The sequence below is a fragment of the Manacus vitellinus genome, unplaced genomic scaffold, assembly GCF_001715985.3.
Source record: "Manacus vitellinus isolate BGI_N305 unplaced genomic scaffold, ASM171598v3 scaffold_2_pilon, whole genome shotgun sequence".
Lineage (NCBI taxonomy): Eukaryota > Metazoa > Chordata > Aves > Passeriformes > Pipridae > Manacus > Manacus vitellinus.
The window spans coordinates 47,618,225-47,633,181 of record NW_021940208.1 but is presented as its reverse complement, the minus strand read 5'-3'; the positions used below and the strand labels follow the sequence as shown (position 1 = coordinate 47,633,181).

Here is a 14,957-nt window from a genome sequence, read left to right as displayed (position 1 = left end):
CCAGCTGGCGGCCGCGCCAATCAGGGCAGGGAGGGAAGCAGGGAAGGAGGGAGGGAAGGAGGGAGGGGCTGCCTGAGGCTCCCGGCGGAGCTGCGCTCCCTGCCCGCCCCTCGACGGCCGCCCCCGGCTGTCCGTCCGACCGTCCCTCCGGCGGCCGCGCCGGGAGGGCAGCGGGCGGCCCCGCGCCGAGGGAGGGAGGGAGGGAGCGGGCGGGCGGGCGCGGAGGGCAGGAGCAGCCATGGCACTCGTGGCCCCCGGAGACTCGGAAGTTCACGCGGGCGCTGAGCAGCCCGGCACGGCGGCCGAGCTGCGGCAGAGCGTCTCAGAGGTGGTGCGCGGCTCCGTCCTGCTGGTGAGTGCGGCGGCTGCCCGGGCGAGGTTCCGCGGGGCCTCTTGGGGCTGCGGCGGTGTTCCCGGAGGGGGAGACGGCCCCTTCGATCTCTCCCGGGATGTCACGGCGGCGCTGCGGGCTTTGATCCCTCCCGGGCTTTTGCGGCTCCTTGGGCCCCAGCGGGGCGAGGTGCGGGAGCAGCCGCAGGCGGAGCGGGCCACGCTTCCCGGCCGCCGAGGGAGCGCGCCCGCCGTGGGATGCGGCGCCCGGCGGGCACGGCCGGGCGCTCCCGCCCCATCCCTGCAAACTTCACCTGTGGAGCGAGCGGGCGCAGCTGGCTCCCGGCCTGACGTGACCGAAGCGCTTTCGTGCGTGCCGAAATAGCGGCGCAAAAGAGATTTTTCATCTCGTTGCTTCCTACTGTCTTTACAACTCATACGCAGGTTTTTTGTTGTGTCGTGTAGAATGGAAGATAAATGCTGGCAAGTGTAGCAGGAGTGTTTTAGTGTGTTGTTTATCCCTGCTGTCTGTACCGTGCTAGCTCGTGGTAGTTGCCTTTTTCAGTGCACAGTTCAGCGCGTTCATCTAATTTGAACTGCTGAAAGTAAATTTGTGTTAAGGTGTTTAGTCCATGGAAAAGAAGACTGAGAGGGGATCTCATCAGTGCATATAAATATGTCAAAGGCAGGTGTCAAGAGGATGGTGCCACATTCTTTTCAGTGGTGCCCAGCAACAGGACGAGGAGCAATGGCCATAAACTAAAACAGAAGCAGTTCACCTCAAGATCAGGAGGAACTACTTTTCATTGAGGGTGGCAGAGCACTGGAACAGGCTGCCCAGGGGGTCGTGGATTCTCCCTCTCTGAAACATTCCAAACCCACCTGGACGCGTTGCTGTGTAACCTGTTTTAAGTGACCCTGCCTTGGCAGGGAGGTTGGACTGGATGATCTCCAGAGGTCCCTTCCAGCACTTAATAGTTCTTTGATTCTGTTAGATGCTGAACTGAGGCATCTGGGACAGAGAGAGATGTTTTTTTGGCCTGTCTGTATGCAGGTGGTGACATCTTAAACAGCCTCAGCAAGACTTTTCAGAGCTTCTCTCCTAAGGCTCTTATTCATGGTATGCATTTGTTTTTGTTATCTCCAAGGGGAATGCTTCAGTAAGCACTTAACCCTGTGTTAGTAAATTGGTTTTGGTGCTGGGGTTCGTGATCCTGGAAGCTCATCTGTCATTTGTGTTTTGCTCTTGCTAATGCTAAATATGGTCTTGTCTAACTTTTTTAAACTGCCCTTCCGGACACTGTCTTGTTATAACTGTGTGTTGTGAGAGTAACAAATGCTGTAGCTGTGATTGAAAGACGAATACCTCTCTTTAATAAAACAAAGGCTTTAAAATTAAAATACTCTTTTCTTAAATATGGGTGATGTAATTTATAAAAGACCTGATATGCATAGTTGGGGGTCCACCTGGATACTGACAGCTTTCCACAAGGCACTAGCGCATGCACATGTAATAAACATTTGGAATGTATTAGCAATTCCCCAGGGATCAAATATTTCTTGGTAAGAGTGGAAGAAGAATATATGTATATATATTTTAAAATATTTTTTGCACTGAGGGATCATGAAAGAGATAGGTATTTTCATGACACAGATGTTTCTTTTGCAATAATTGGTAACCTTACCATTCCCTTGTCTACCTTGAGAAGCTTTTCCCTTAGTTCACTTATGACTAGTATCATTGGGATGAGTTGGAAAATTATTCTTTAATTAATTCAAATACATAATAGGGTGATAGGCACTGATATCCCAGGTATTTATGCCATAACAGCATATTCTGTAGAATTTTATGGCGAATAAACAAGTGAAGTTTTGAAGTGGTGTACTGGCTTAATCTTATTCTGGATAAGGTCTTCATCAGTATTTTATAAAGCAAAATTAGTGACTTACCATTCATTGTGACTTAACATTCATATCAGGTTTGTGATCCTTTTCCGTTAGCTTGATGCATGAAGCAAAATCCCCATTTGTCTCATGTACAGTCTAGTGCTGAAGTTCACCTTTCAGTTTCAGACATGTTTTGACCCTGCTGATATGTCTCTCTTACAACTATAAATACTGTTCATTTTATCACTGCACTTCAATGTTCCTGAACACAAACTGCTCAAATAATGAAATAAAAGGCTAGTACTTGCAGGTTTACATTTACATTCTACATTTTCTTCCTCCTGTTAATGTACTGTAACTCTTTTTGTTGAACATTGCGATATTTGGAATGAAATTGTACTTTTTTAAAGGAGGAGTTTAGGTGGGATAGTATTGTTCTTTGCTATAAAAGTCTTTTAAAAAGTCTTTGCTTCTGTAAGTTTGACTGGTTGACCTGTTTCTTAGCTGTTGGAATTTCTGGGCTTTGTTATCTGAAAAATCTCTTGGGCTGACCTGGTGAAAATAGGAGTCTTAGCAGCATCATAATAGTGGAGTATTCTATTCAGATGTGTGGCTTTAAAGACCCATTTTCTTTCCAAAACTGCATCTCAAAGCTCTTCTATAGAGCATCTCCCCAGGATTTTTTGAACTGGCTTGTCAACTGAGACTTAGTGCAGCATTGGTTACTAATGTGCTCTTTCTGTGATCACTTGCTTGTGAGGAGGTGCTGAGGTTTTCCAGTACTGAAAAACTACTGAAGCTATTTTCCATTAACTAGGCTTGCGGTGTAGAATCTGGAGGTGGGAAAGAATTCAAACTACTAGTTCATGGTGGGTGATCTGTCCAGATCTGTACAACCAAATATCACTTCTGACTGAACATCTCTGCAGCAGAATGTGCTGAGCAATGATGCAAATCATCCAGTCGCTACTTGCAGTAGCAGATAAAAGTGAACTGTGAATACCTCTGAGCTTGAGTAGATTCTCTAACTTGTTACGGCTACTGTTACATCCATTTTTACAGCCAACAATGTATGACTTAGAAAAGTAAAAAAAGTTTTTTCCCATCCTCAAGAGAGGTTTATTAGCTCATATTACTAAAATATGCTTGTTTTTTTCTGTTTTATAAATGTTCTTAAGTTGATATTGATGAAAGAGGACTGAAAACAGCATGTCAGTAGGATAGCATGGTATATCTTAAGTTTTCAGATTGCTCTTCATTGGGACTAAAGACAGCTGACACACTAAATAACTTGACTGTATAGAAAAAAAACATGAAACAGCTGTGGTTTGCCAAACTAGTTTTCATCACAGAATGAAGCCAGCTTTCTTGTCAGCCTTTGACATCTCATACGTTCTTTCTGTCTGCTGAACAGACAAGTACAGTTTGGTTGGCTAAACTGAAAACTTATTTGACAATCAGCTTTCCATTGGGGTGTGAGGCACATAATATTTTTCTTGATTATTTGGTTCAGTTTTTTCTATTTTCTGCTTGACATCCTTGCTGAATATCCTCTTGTGCATTGTTGATGTTGTTTTGACTTCAAACTTGACACGTGACTTAATTTGATGCCTCTGGCCACCCAAATACATTTATATCTGAGGGAGAAGACTATGGGGATGACAAGTCTGTCTCTTAAACCAGCAATCTTACCAAGAGCAGTTTTCAATTCCTCTTCAGTATTACGTATAATTGGAAATGATCTCTTTAAGTGGTGATGAGAGTTCCTCCAGTCATGTTGCATACAGATCAGTAGGACTTCAGGAGATGTATGTGGTGTCTTGTTCAATGGTATGTTAATGATAATTTATCTCAGTGACAAAATTACCCTGTATTAAGTTAAGCTGATATTAAAGGATAATAAGCAATTAAGATAATGTTTAGCATATGAAATTTAATCTGTTTTTGCCTTGCTGTCAGTCAAATGCCCTTATTAAATATGCAGATAATGAAAATGTTTAAATATGCCAAATAATGCAGCAAAAGTTGTTTCCCCCATGTCAAAATTAACATTCTGTAGAAGAAACTCGAGGTATGGGAAAACAGGATGAAATTTGAGTTATTCCCAAATTGCTCTGTGCAGCTCTTCTTTTTTTGATTTGCATGTGTAAAATAGATTTGATAACTTGAAGGCTAGAACTGGTATCTTAAGACAGCCTTGGGCTTTATAAGTTAACTTCAGATACCTGGTAGAGCTCTTGAGTTCTAAAACTCTTGCAGAAATGCAGAAGTTCAGCTTTTCAGATGGGGGGGAAAATCAGTGTATCTCAAAGACAATGCTTGGATTTCCTAATGAGTTGAGGACCCTGGAAACTACAGGCCTGTCAGTCTCACCTCAGTGCCTGTTAAAGTTCTGGAAAAGATTATTCTGTGTAGTATTGAAAAACACCTGTAAGACAAGGCAGTCATTGGTCACAACCAGGACAGCTTCAAGAGGGGGAAGTCCTGCTTATCCAAGGTAACCCAGCTAGTTGATCAAGGGAAGCCACTTGAGGTAATCTTTTTGTATTTCAGTAAAGCTTTCGATAATGTTTCTCACGGGATCCTTCTGGACACAATGTCCAGCACACAGCTGGATAAACACATCATGTTGTGGATGAGCAGTTGGCTCACGGGTCAAGCACAGAGGGTAATAGTGAATGGGGGAACATCAGACTGGTGACCTGTCACTAGTGGGGTTCCACAGGGCTCCATCTTGGCCCCTGTGCTCTTCAACATCTCATAAATGACTTGGATGCAGGACTGGAAGGGATACTAAGCAAATTTGCGGATGACACAAACCTGGGAGGAGCTGTTGACTCCCTTGAAGGCAGGGACGCCCTGCAGAGAGACCTCAACAAATTAGGGGACTGGGCAATCACCAACCATATGAAGTTCAACAAGGGGAAGTGCTGGATTCTGCACCTGGGATGGGGCAACTCTACGTGTTCATACAGGCTGGGAAATGAGGTGCTAGAAAGCAGTGCCTTGGGAATGAACCTGAGGTCCTGACTGATGGCAAGTTGAATATGAGTTAGCAGTGCCCTGGCAGCCAGGAGGGCCAATCATGTCCTGGGGGGCATCAGGCAAAGCATCACCAGCCAGTTGAGGGAGGGGATTGTCCCGCTCTGCTCTGCACTGGTGCGGCCTCACCTTGAATACTGTGTGCGGTTTTCATCACCAAAATACAAAAAAGATATTAAGCTGTTAGAGAGCGTCCAAAGGAGGGCAATGAAGATGGTCAAGGGCCTTGAGGAGTGGCTGAGCAGAATGAAGACCAGGAGCTGGACTTGATGATCCTTGTGGATCCCTTACAACTCAACATAATCTGTGATTCTGTGATCTCAAACTCACTGATGTTCTTTCTCTATTAAAAAAAATTATGTCAACTTTGTCTTTCCAATCCTGATCTCTGCTTCCTGTGAACCTCAACTCCATAAAAAAAGATGGTGAGGTGCACTCTGTGCTGTATTATTAGAGTATTTTTAAGATGGTGTGTTTTCAAAAACACAGTTACTGGGAGAATTATGTATTAGTTATTCTGATTTGGTATTTTCCTTTCTGATTCATATATTGTTTAATATGCCCTGTGCACAGAGGACTTATGTCCTTTGCAAAGTGGCTTTTCAGTATATGATGAACAGAGTATTTGGAACCTCATTAACTGCCAGATTTCAGTTGTAGTGTGTGTGTAGAAAGGATAGTTGACGACTTCCTTTAGGAAAGTAGGAATTCAAAAGTCCTATGTAATGGTGAAGGGATGAGGGAAGGCTAGGATCTTCTAGAGCTGTAAAAAAGCTGGAAATATGGATGAAGCTTGAGCTTTTTGTAAATGGAACATGAAATTGTATACGTAAGGAATCTGGGAGAAGCGAATTGTTATGAATGGATGAGTGAAAGCAGGGAGATGAGAACTGACACTCAAGATTTTAAGGGAAAAATTTTTGCTGGCAATGAACATCATCCTAACACATTCGATCTTGGAACACGATACAAATGGTAATGCTTACCCTGAACTGTTGAACTTTACTTGGGGAAAAAACTCAGTACTCAACTCTGAAGAAGTTATTTTAGTTTATGGCATCTACTGCTTACCTTTCCTAAGGGAAATAAAAATTCTCAGCGAATAAGATCTTTTGGATAAAGTTGCTAATTTTATTTTTGCATAGTGGTCAAAGAACTTATTAATGCAGTGATTAAAAAAATAATATATATTAAAATGTGTGTAAAATTTCTTTCCTTAGCTAGTGGGTGTTTTTGATTTTGAGGTTGAATGATTGCAAGTACTTCATTTGGATACTGAAGGCAAAACTCCTTCATTTGTAAGACAAAGTAAAGACAAATTTGTTTTCCCTTTCCCCCCCCTAGGTTGTCTGTGTCCATAAAAGCATTAATTATGCAAGGCAGAAAAGACATAAAATTGCACAAGTAGTCCATGTATTACACAATGCTTTTCTCATTGAAGTATTTTTGAAATAATTTCTATCTAAAGATGAGAAGATACTCCAATAATTCTGGTCATGTAACTTATTTTAGACCTTAATTTAGAAGATACGTAGTTTTGTGAAAGGAGGCTTACATTCTGTCTTAGTCCAGAGGTACTGATGTATCTAGTGTCTAAAATTTAATAATCTATGAGATAGTGGTAGGTATTGCATCCTAAGAAAGCTATTGAATTTTATTTTTTAATTTTATTTTACTTTAAGAATCTTCAAAGTTCTTTTTGTGAGAATGAAAATGAGCATCTATTATCTCAAAATAGAGATTTCTTCTAGCATTAAACCCCCAATAAATTAACAGGCATGTTAACCTGTTTAACATTATAGACTAGATGTCTTGTGTTAAACAAGGGTCAAAATTTCATTGGTACAATGGACTTTGCTGTGGAAAAAAGTTTGCTAGATGTCTAAAGGTCTTCAGAAAACTGAGCAGGAGCTCTGGACGGGGTTTTATGAAGAAAACTGTTGTGGACCACAAAAATTTGGTCAGAGAAATCTGTTGCTCAGGTTGTCTTCTACTTATACTCTCATTGTGACTGGTTGACAGAAGTATCAGCTTTGCTGCAGAAACATTAAGAAAATAAAAATATCTTAATCTGACTGCAAGGTGTGTGGGATGGGATTCTTTGTTAGCGTAAGGATGGATTATTATGTCTGTTAGAACAGTTTGTCATCTCCTCATCTGTGCTTAATAAATCAGATAAGAGAGGAGGAATGGGGAATCCAGATACTGTCTTCTGCAGGCTCCTGCTGCCTCCAGAGATTCCTGACTGTTCAAGTAAGGGGAAAAATAAGAAAGAAGAAATCAAAAACCTTTATTGAAAAGTCTGGATCTGGCACCTCAGGCTGGTAAAACATCCTTCCGCTCTGTGAGTAGGGCTCTGTTTAAGGCAGTGGTGAATATCCAGAATAATAATTAAAAAAAAAAAAAAAGCGCAGCTGGAAAGACCTCTCCAAATGATGTGATGCCAAGGAGTGCTGTGGTTCTCTCACACAGTGACAGGTTGGCTGAGACTGGAAGACACCTCTGGCGGCTGTTTGGTCAAACCCTCTGCCTAAAGCAGTGTCACCTAGAGCCAGTTGCCAAGGCTGCACCCAGGCAGCTTTTGAATATCTCCAAAGATAGAGACTCCACAACCTCCCTGGGCAGCCTGTGCCAGTGCTCAGTCATCCTCACAGTGAAAAAGTGTTTCCTGATGTTCAGAGGGAACCTCCTGTGTTTCAGTTTGTGCCCATTGCTTCTCGTCCTGTCACTGGGCACCACTGAGCAGAGCCTGGCTCTGGCCTCTTTGCACCCTCCCTTCAGGTATTGATGCAGATTGATGGGATCCCCCTGAGCCTTCTCTAGCCTGAACACTCCCAGCTCTCTGTTTTTCCTCATGAGAGAGATGCTCCAGTTCCTTCATCATCTTTGTGGCCCATTGCTGTGCTCTCTTCAGGACATCCATGGCTCACGCCGATAGCAGACTGATTCAGACTGGAGTACTTATTGATGTCAGTGTTAATGGAGGCTTTTTCTGGAATTCTAGCTTTAAGCTTCTGGGTCCAGGCCACGTTTTGGGTTGGGGCCCTCTCTGAACAAAAAGGCCCAATCCTATTTGAGAACCAGCTTGATTTTTTTTTTTTTCCCCAAGCTCACTAGCTGAAAGAAAGGATGCCAGGTAGTTTTAGAAGGAAATTTGTTATTTAACTGCTGTAACTGTGTCAAAAAAAGAACATGAAAGTTCTGGATCATTTTTCAATCTGGAGACTGTGAGGAGGAAGAAATAATTTAGTTGAGGCTGAATGTTGCTGGAAAAATCAGATTCACAGGATTTCTGTGGAAAGGTAAATGCAAAGTAGACCTTGTTGCATACAACATTCTCAATATTAATAGTTCTGGAAGAAATGGCAACTTTATAATTCTCAGCAAATAAAGGAAACATGGTTTAGACTGTTTTTTTCTCCTAACTGTATTTGTTCTTGGAAAGTTCTAGTAACAATTCTAGGAAAGAATACTAGAAATTAAGAAATGTAGGACACCAAATCAACAAAACTGGTCACCTTTAAAAATGATATCTCACTCTTCTAAACTTGTTTGAAATTTTTTGGGAAAAATGAACACTGTTACAGTCCCTACAAGTTGAAATCAAATAGTCCCTTCTGAAATTTCTTCTACTGAGAAACATAGTTGTTCATGCTGTGGGAATATGAAGTGACCTCACATAAAATAAATTAAGGTACCTACATGTGCTTTAAAACACAGCTCTTCCCCAAACCTAAAGAAAATAAGAGAAACAAGCTCAAACCACCCCCCCCAAAAAAAAAAGAAGAAAGGTAAATGTATCAATTTAGTCACAACAAACCTGAGAAGGAGTAATACTGATCCTAGCTGGTAGAGTACAGAGAAGCCTGTAATATAGATCCATTAGTGTAAATAAATAATCCTTGGCTGCTGCTTTGTGTACTTCTGGGTGCCTTTTGATACTCAGGTGTGGCTATTGACTTCAAAAGAAATGGCATGTTGCCAGATAGTGATCTAGGTTTGGAAATTTGAGGCATATACTAAACTGTTTTTGGTACTTCCAGGTACTCTGAAGGTGGGAAGGAGTTACTTGGTAAATTCAGAGATAAGATGGGGGCTTATATTTTTACTACTATAAAATTATTCCACCAACAAAGAGTGACACATTTTAATCAGAATAGATAATGCTTGCATAATTTTAAGCAGAGAAGGCATTTAAAGATCTGGTTACATCAGGGCAGGGATGCAATATGTTTCACTTGTTATAACACACAAATTTTAATGTAGTTGATTCAGGACCCTGGAATTTAATGTGTCTGAGTTTATAGACATAAAATTTACTTTCAACTTGCAAATCCAAAGCCTCCATTGCCTTTGGATGCTTGTGTTTTGACATGAAAGTATATGATCTTGCTACCTTATTGGTTACCCAAGGCGCATCTGCCCTTCATAGACTGAAAGGAGTACTGAAACATACATGAACAAAAAAAACAGGAGCTCCACAGAAGGAGCTGGGTGTTTTCCATGAGAGTGGCAAGGGCTAGTAAGATAGCTCTTGGTCTCATTTGAACAGGTTTGTGAAGAAATCGAAAGTCACATGGAAATGCTGGCTAACATGGTGGATATCAACATAGAGGAAAGAGGCTTTAGTTTTAAGGTGATTGAAAGGTTGTCGTCCATTTTCCAGTTTGCCCACATTGCCAGTGCTATTTCATACTCTTTGTTCTTTAATGTTGCATAATGGTGTTTATATCCCTTGGTTTCAGAAGTAGTACTGTTCTTCACCAGGGTGCTGATACTGACAAAGGATCTGTTTGCACTTCACTTGATGCCTTTCCAGGCTTGTTTGTGGGCATGGTGGTAAGACATTACAGTCAGGCAATAGAATAATACAGAACTGAAGCTTTGTGAAAATAAGATTGAAAATCACCTCATCTAACCCATTCCTCATTTGCCCCACTACAGTGATGTTGTCAAGCAGTGTTTCAGATGTCTTTCTGTCAGACATATTTGCACACACCTGCACTGGCACTCATGGCTAGGCTTCTCAAATGAAGATTTGGGAAGGGCTTTACCCACATTTGCTACAAGTGCACTGGTGGCTAAAATGGCCAATGCGAGATAGACAAGTCTGGTTGCAAAAAGCACAGCAGAAAGACTCCTTAGGTGGTATCGGCAAGACACGAATCTTTCTGCGTTTTTTCTCCTCAAGAGTGATCCTGCGTGTGTTCTCAAAGGAAGCAGCAACATTAAAGGTAGTGTGTCTCCAGGCCTCCCAATTGGAGGCCAGAGTAGACCAGTGATGAAGATCAATATGACCAAGGCTGAGATGTTGTTTCAGGGAGTCCTTGTGTCTTCTTTTCGGGGCTCCTTTCATGCGACAGCTGATGGCAAGTTCACCATAAAGCACTATCTTAGGAAGGCGGTGGTCCTTCATCCTTGAGACGTGCCCTGCCCAACGCAGCTGTGTTCTCAGCAGCATGGCCTCAATACTTGTGACTGCTGCTTGTTCTAGAACAGACGTGTTAGTCACATAATCTGACCAGTGGATGTTAAAGATTGTACGGAGGCAGCGTTGATGGAAGCGTTCTAAGAGTCACAGGTGGTGGCGGTAGATGACCCATGATTCAGATCCATATAAAAGAGTAGACAGCACCATGGCTCTGTAAACACTGATCTTTGTGCTTTTCTACAGGTGTTTATTTCGACAGACTCTTTCATGGAGTTTTCTGAAAGCACTATATGCCTTTGCTAACCTGTTGTCTATCTCCCCATCAGTCTTACCATCTGAGGAGATGAGGCTACCTAGGTAATTAAACTGCTGGACTGATTTGAGCTCTGATTCGCCAATGGTGATATGGGGATGATGGAAGACTGCAATACTTGTGCAATGTCATGTTATCTGATTTAGTAGGTGGTTTACCTGAAAATCATAGCTGTATGTTTGTCTTTAAGGAATATTCAAGGAGGCTATAATCTTACTGTTTGCTAGTCCAAGAGGGATTTTAAATCTGTGTTGGACCTCAAACGTCAGTGAGTTTAAAAAGAGCATTCAGGTTAATGAATAGATGACACACATCGTAATTATTTGAAGGATGCTATTCTAGTTTCCTTCAGAAATTGTCTTGGGATTTTTGCTTGCCAGGTTTGGTATCACCTCAGAGTTATTTCCCTGTCATTGTATGTGGCTCAATAATGATGTATATTAATTTCTTCCCAGACAGAGCATATAACATGATTGAGTAAGTTTTTCCTCACATGAAATATGAGGCTTCTAATAGGAGATAAGCCCCAAATAATCCTGTATACAGTCTTGCTGGTAAAGTTCAAGGGACAATACTTGCAGCATTGTATTTGGGCAGCAAATGGTCTGCTGGAGGGGAAATTGGAACTTGTTCCTCACTGAGGTTGGAACAAAGGGAAGGAGAACAACCTGAGTCTGAATAACCTCCTTGAGGAATTAAGAGTATAAAAGGATATCTGAGCCCTGAAGTTTCTGCTGCTCTTATCTGAACACAGTAAATTTGCTCTAAAACTGGATTTTAACTTTTTTTTTTCCTAATCTACTCTGTTGTCAACCATTATTTATTCTATCGTGGTTTCACCAGTGTTCCTGAAAATAATGTCCTATAATTAGTGACATTTTTGGTAGCTCTCTAATATTAATAATAATAATAATAATTCTGTGTTGTGGTTATCTTAGCACTTCAACTTCAGAAAGCTGAAAGTTATGTGACCACTAGATGGAGTTCAGGGAGCATATTTGAATATCAGAAATCCTACATTATGGTTGCAGTGTAAAACAGTTAAAAGGAGTAGGTGTTTTGTGTCATAGCAATAAATGTTCATTTGTTCAGTTTAGATTGACTTGGACAAATTCCTCAAGTTCTTTGGGTTCTTCTTGGTATGACTATCCTCAAAGTATACTTAAGTTTGAACTTAGATGCATGCTTTACTGACAGATCCCAGTGCTCATCTGTGGATGAAAGTATTGTTAGTCATGTAGGAATGGACTTGTGAGAAGACTGACCTTTCTGCAGCTCTCAATTATGTGAGCTAAAACTATTAGCTAAGATATTTAGCATTTTGCAATTAGCAGGGTTTTAAATTTGTGTGCATCTCTCCATCAGCAAATAGAATGTTTTAGGTTGCATCGTTTATGCCTCCTCCTCACCTCTCTAAACGTATAGAAAGCATAATAGACACAAACAATCCCTCGTTTGTCAATTGAAAGAAACTTGTGGTATTAGCCAGCTTCTACAGCTTGCTTGTCTAGATAGGATGGAACTACACCTTGCTCTAATTTTCATAAGCATTATTTTTTGCTTTTGATATGATCCTTGTCATTAGAGGTATCCTATATGAATGATATGCTGCCGCTGGTCTTAAGCCTGGTGGTATACTCAGTATTTCTAACGTCACGGTAGTTTTTTGTTTCTCTTGGTTGCAAATCTCTTCTTAGGGCCTTGCTAAGTGTACAGATCATCAGTCAAAATTACGTGGAAATTTAACCATGCTGTTCTCAAGACTACCTCCTGGAGTAATCAAACTGGCTTTCTTTTGAAGGATGGAGTTCTCTTGGAACTTTTCTCTTTCTCTCTCTCAGTGGTTAGTGTGTGATTACCCAGTGTACTGCCACAGATTCATGGAAATGTACAGGCTGAAAGGCAAATCTCTGGAAGTCACCATGTGCAATCCCCTGCTCAAAACAGATCTGGTTAGAGCAGGTTGCTCAGAGACTGTGACAATCTAGTTTTAATATCCACAAAATGGAAATACTTTAACCCCAGTTGTCAACTGTCATGCTTAAAAAAAAATGTAGAAAAATCCTTTTATGCAAATGCAACATTCTGTGTCTGTTGTATCTTGTTCTGTGACTGTATCTTCAAGAACAGTTTGGCTCCTCTCTTTGCCTTCCCATTAGGTATTGCAAACAGCAGTAGGATGTCCTTTTAGCCTTCACCTAAGGCTGAGCTATGCAAGATCTCTTATATTTTTCTCATATGTGAACCATCATGATGGCCCTCCACTACACTCAGTCTAATAGGCCAATATCTTTCTTGTACTGAGAAGCCTGCTCAGCATGTTCAACTTGCTATTCAACGAGGTGTCATCCTTATCTACTCATTCAGACCACATCTAGCTAATTTGGGTACAAAGATGCTATGGTAGACTCTGTCAGAAGCATTTTTTTACTAACATTATTCAGCATCCACTGCTTTCTTCTAGTCTCCTAGTCCACAGAGCCAACCATCGCATCACAGAAGACAAACAGGCTGATCAGGCAAAATTTGTCCTTGGTAAATCCATATAGTCTACTTGGAACTTATATATACTCTTATTCTTTATATGTCAGGAAATGGCTTCCAGGAGGGCTTATATCATAATTTTCCTGGAGACTGGGGTGAATCTGACCAACTTGTGGTTTTCTGTATCCTCCTCCTTGCCATTTTGGAAAGTGGATATGAGGTTTACGAAGAATAATTCATATTCAAACACATGCTCTGGCTAGTTTTGACAAATCAAGTGCCTAAGAATTTTACTCTTTAGGCAGAGTAAAATTCACTGTTGTACCCACAAAGCAGCTTTCAGGACAGAAAGACACATGAAAGAACATGAGTTCTTGAAGAGAATAACCTGAAAAAACTCTTCTATAAAATCTGCATGAAGCAATCAGTGCAGGACTGAACCAGCAACAGGAACCAGCACCCGAATTTTCTTGTCTTCTGTGACCATTCCTATTAAGTATGAACTGTTGCACATACACTTCTTTTTACTCTTGCAGGGCTATTAGATCTTCAGTTATTTCCTGCAGCATAGCTTTATCAGGCAGAAGTGAGTATGTTGCCTTTGATATACTATCATTGGATTGTTAAGGCACTCCAAAGAGTGGTGTTGGTTTTCATCTTTGGACTGAGGAGGCTTTAGGCCCACATCTCTACTGTTCTGAGCTGATATACAGGCAGCTGCCAGATGGAAGGTAGTGCTCCACTGACAAATATTCATCATGTTTAGTGAAAATCTGAATTTAGTCAGGATGTGTTAAGATCTCTGAGGAACCAGTTGTTCACTCCTGTCAAGATGGCATCAGTTTGGGCACTTTAAATGTTATCGAGAACTTTGTAGGTAAAAATGTAAGTACCTACTTCTAACGTTTCAAGAGACTAAGGATATTTTTATGGCTCTTATGGTAGGACCTAGGGGCTTGAATCCTGCCTGAAGTATGTTCTCTTGCAGATATGGGCCTTTATCTTAATGAAGTGTTTTCCTTTAGTGGTGGCTTTTCTGAAGACAGAATGTCCATGTTGTCTTGTAGTAACACGTTCAGTTAGAAGGTCTCTCAAATTTGATCTCTATTCTCTCAAATTTCAGTTTTTGTCTAGGTGCCTCTGAGTTCTCATTTTGATAGTGAGAATTCTATAGGATGAGCTGAAGATTTTAACTCGACCCAGGTTGATTCCCTAACCTTCATAAATGTTAAACAGTGTCAAATGGAAACTTGTAAACATTGTTTTGAACTGTCTGATTGCAATCACACATTTGCTTTGTACCTCTGTGATTATGCTTCTTGGAATTCGTTTGGTTGTCAAAGGGTTGCTTGACATGTTGATTTGAAATCCGTCAGTTCCCAAGTGCAAAGTGATTATTAGTCATCTACTGTAATCAGAGGAGTGGTTAGACCCTTAAAGCAATTGTGGTTTTTTTGGAAGGGAACTCGA

At 41.2% G+C, this 14,957-nt stretch overlaps 1 protein-coding gene across 1 annotated transcript in view; it reads left to right on the top strand.

Moving 5' to 3' along the window:
* The first annotated feature begins 231 nt into the window (after nucleotides 1-231).
* DOCK9 (dedicator of cytokinesis 9) overlaps nucleotides 232-14,957 on the top strand; it is a 111,215-nt gene continuing 96,489 nt past the window's right edge. Inside the window, exon 1 of the mRNA XM_029960985.1 lies at nucleotides 232-352. Within this exon, the coding sequence (XP_029816845.1) occupies nucleotides 239-352 (114 nt within the window). The 5' untranslated portion in view covers nucleotides 232-238. The remainder of the gene's footprint in view (nucleotides 353-14,957) is intronic.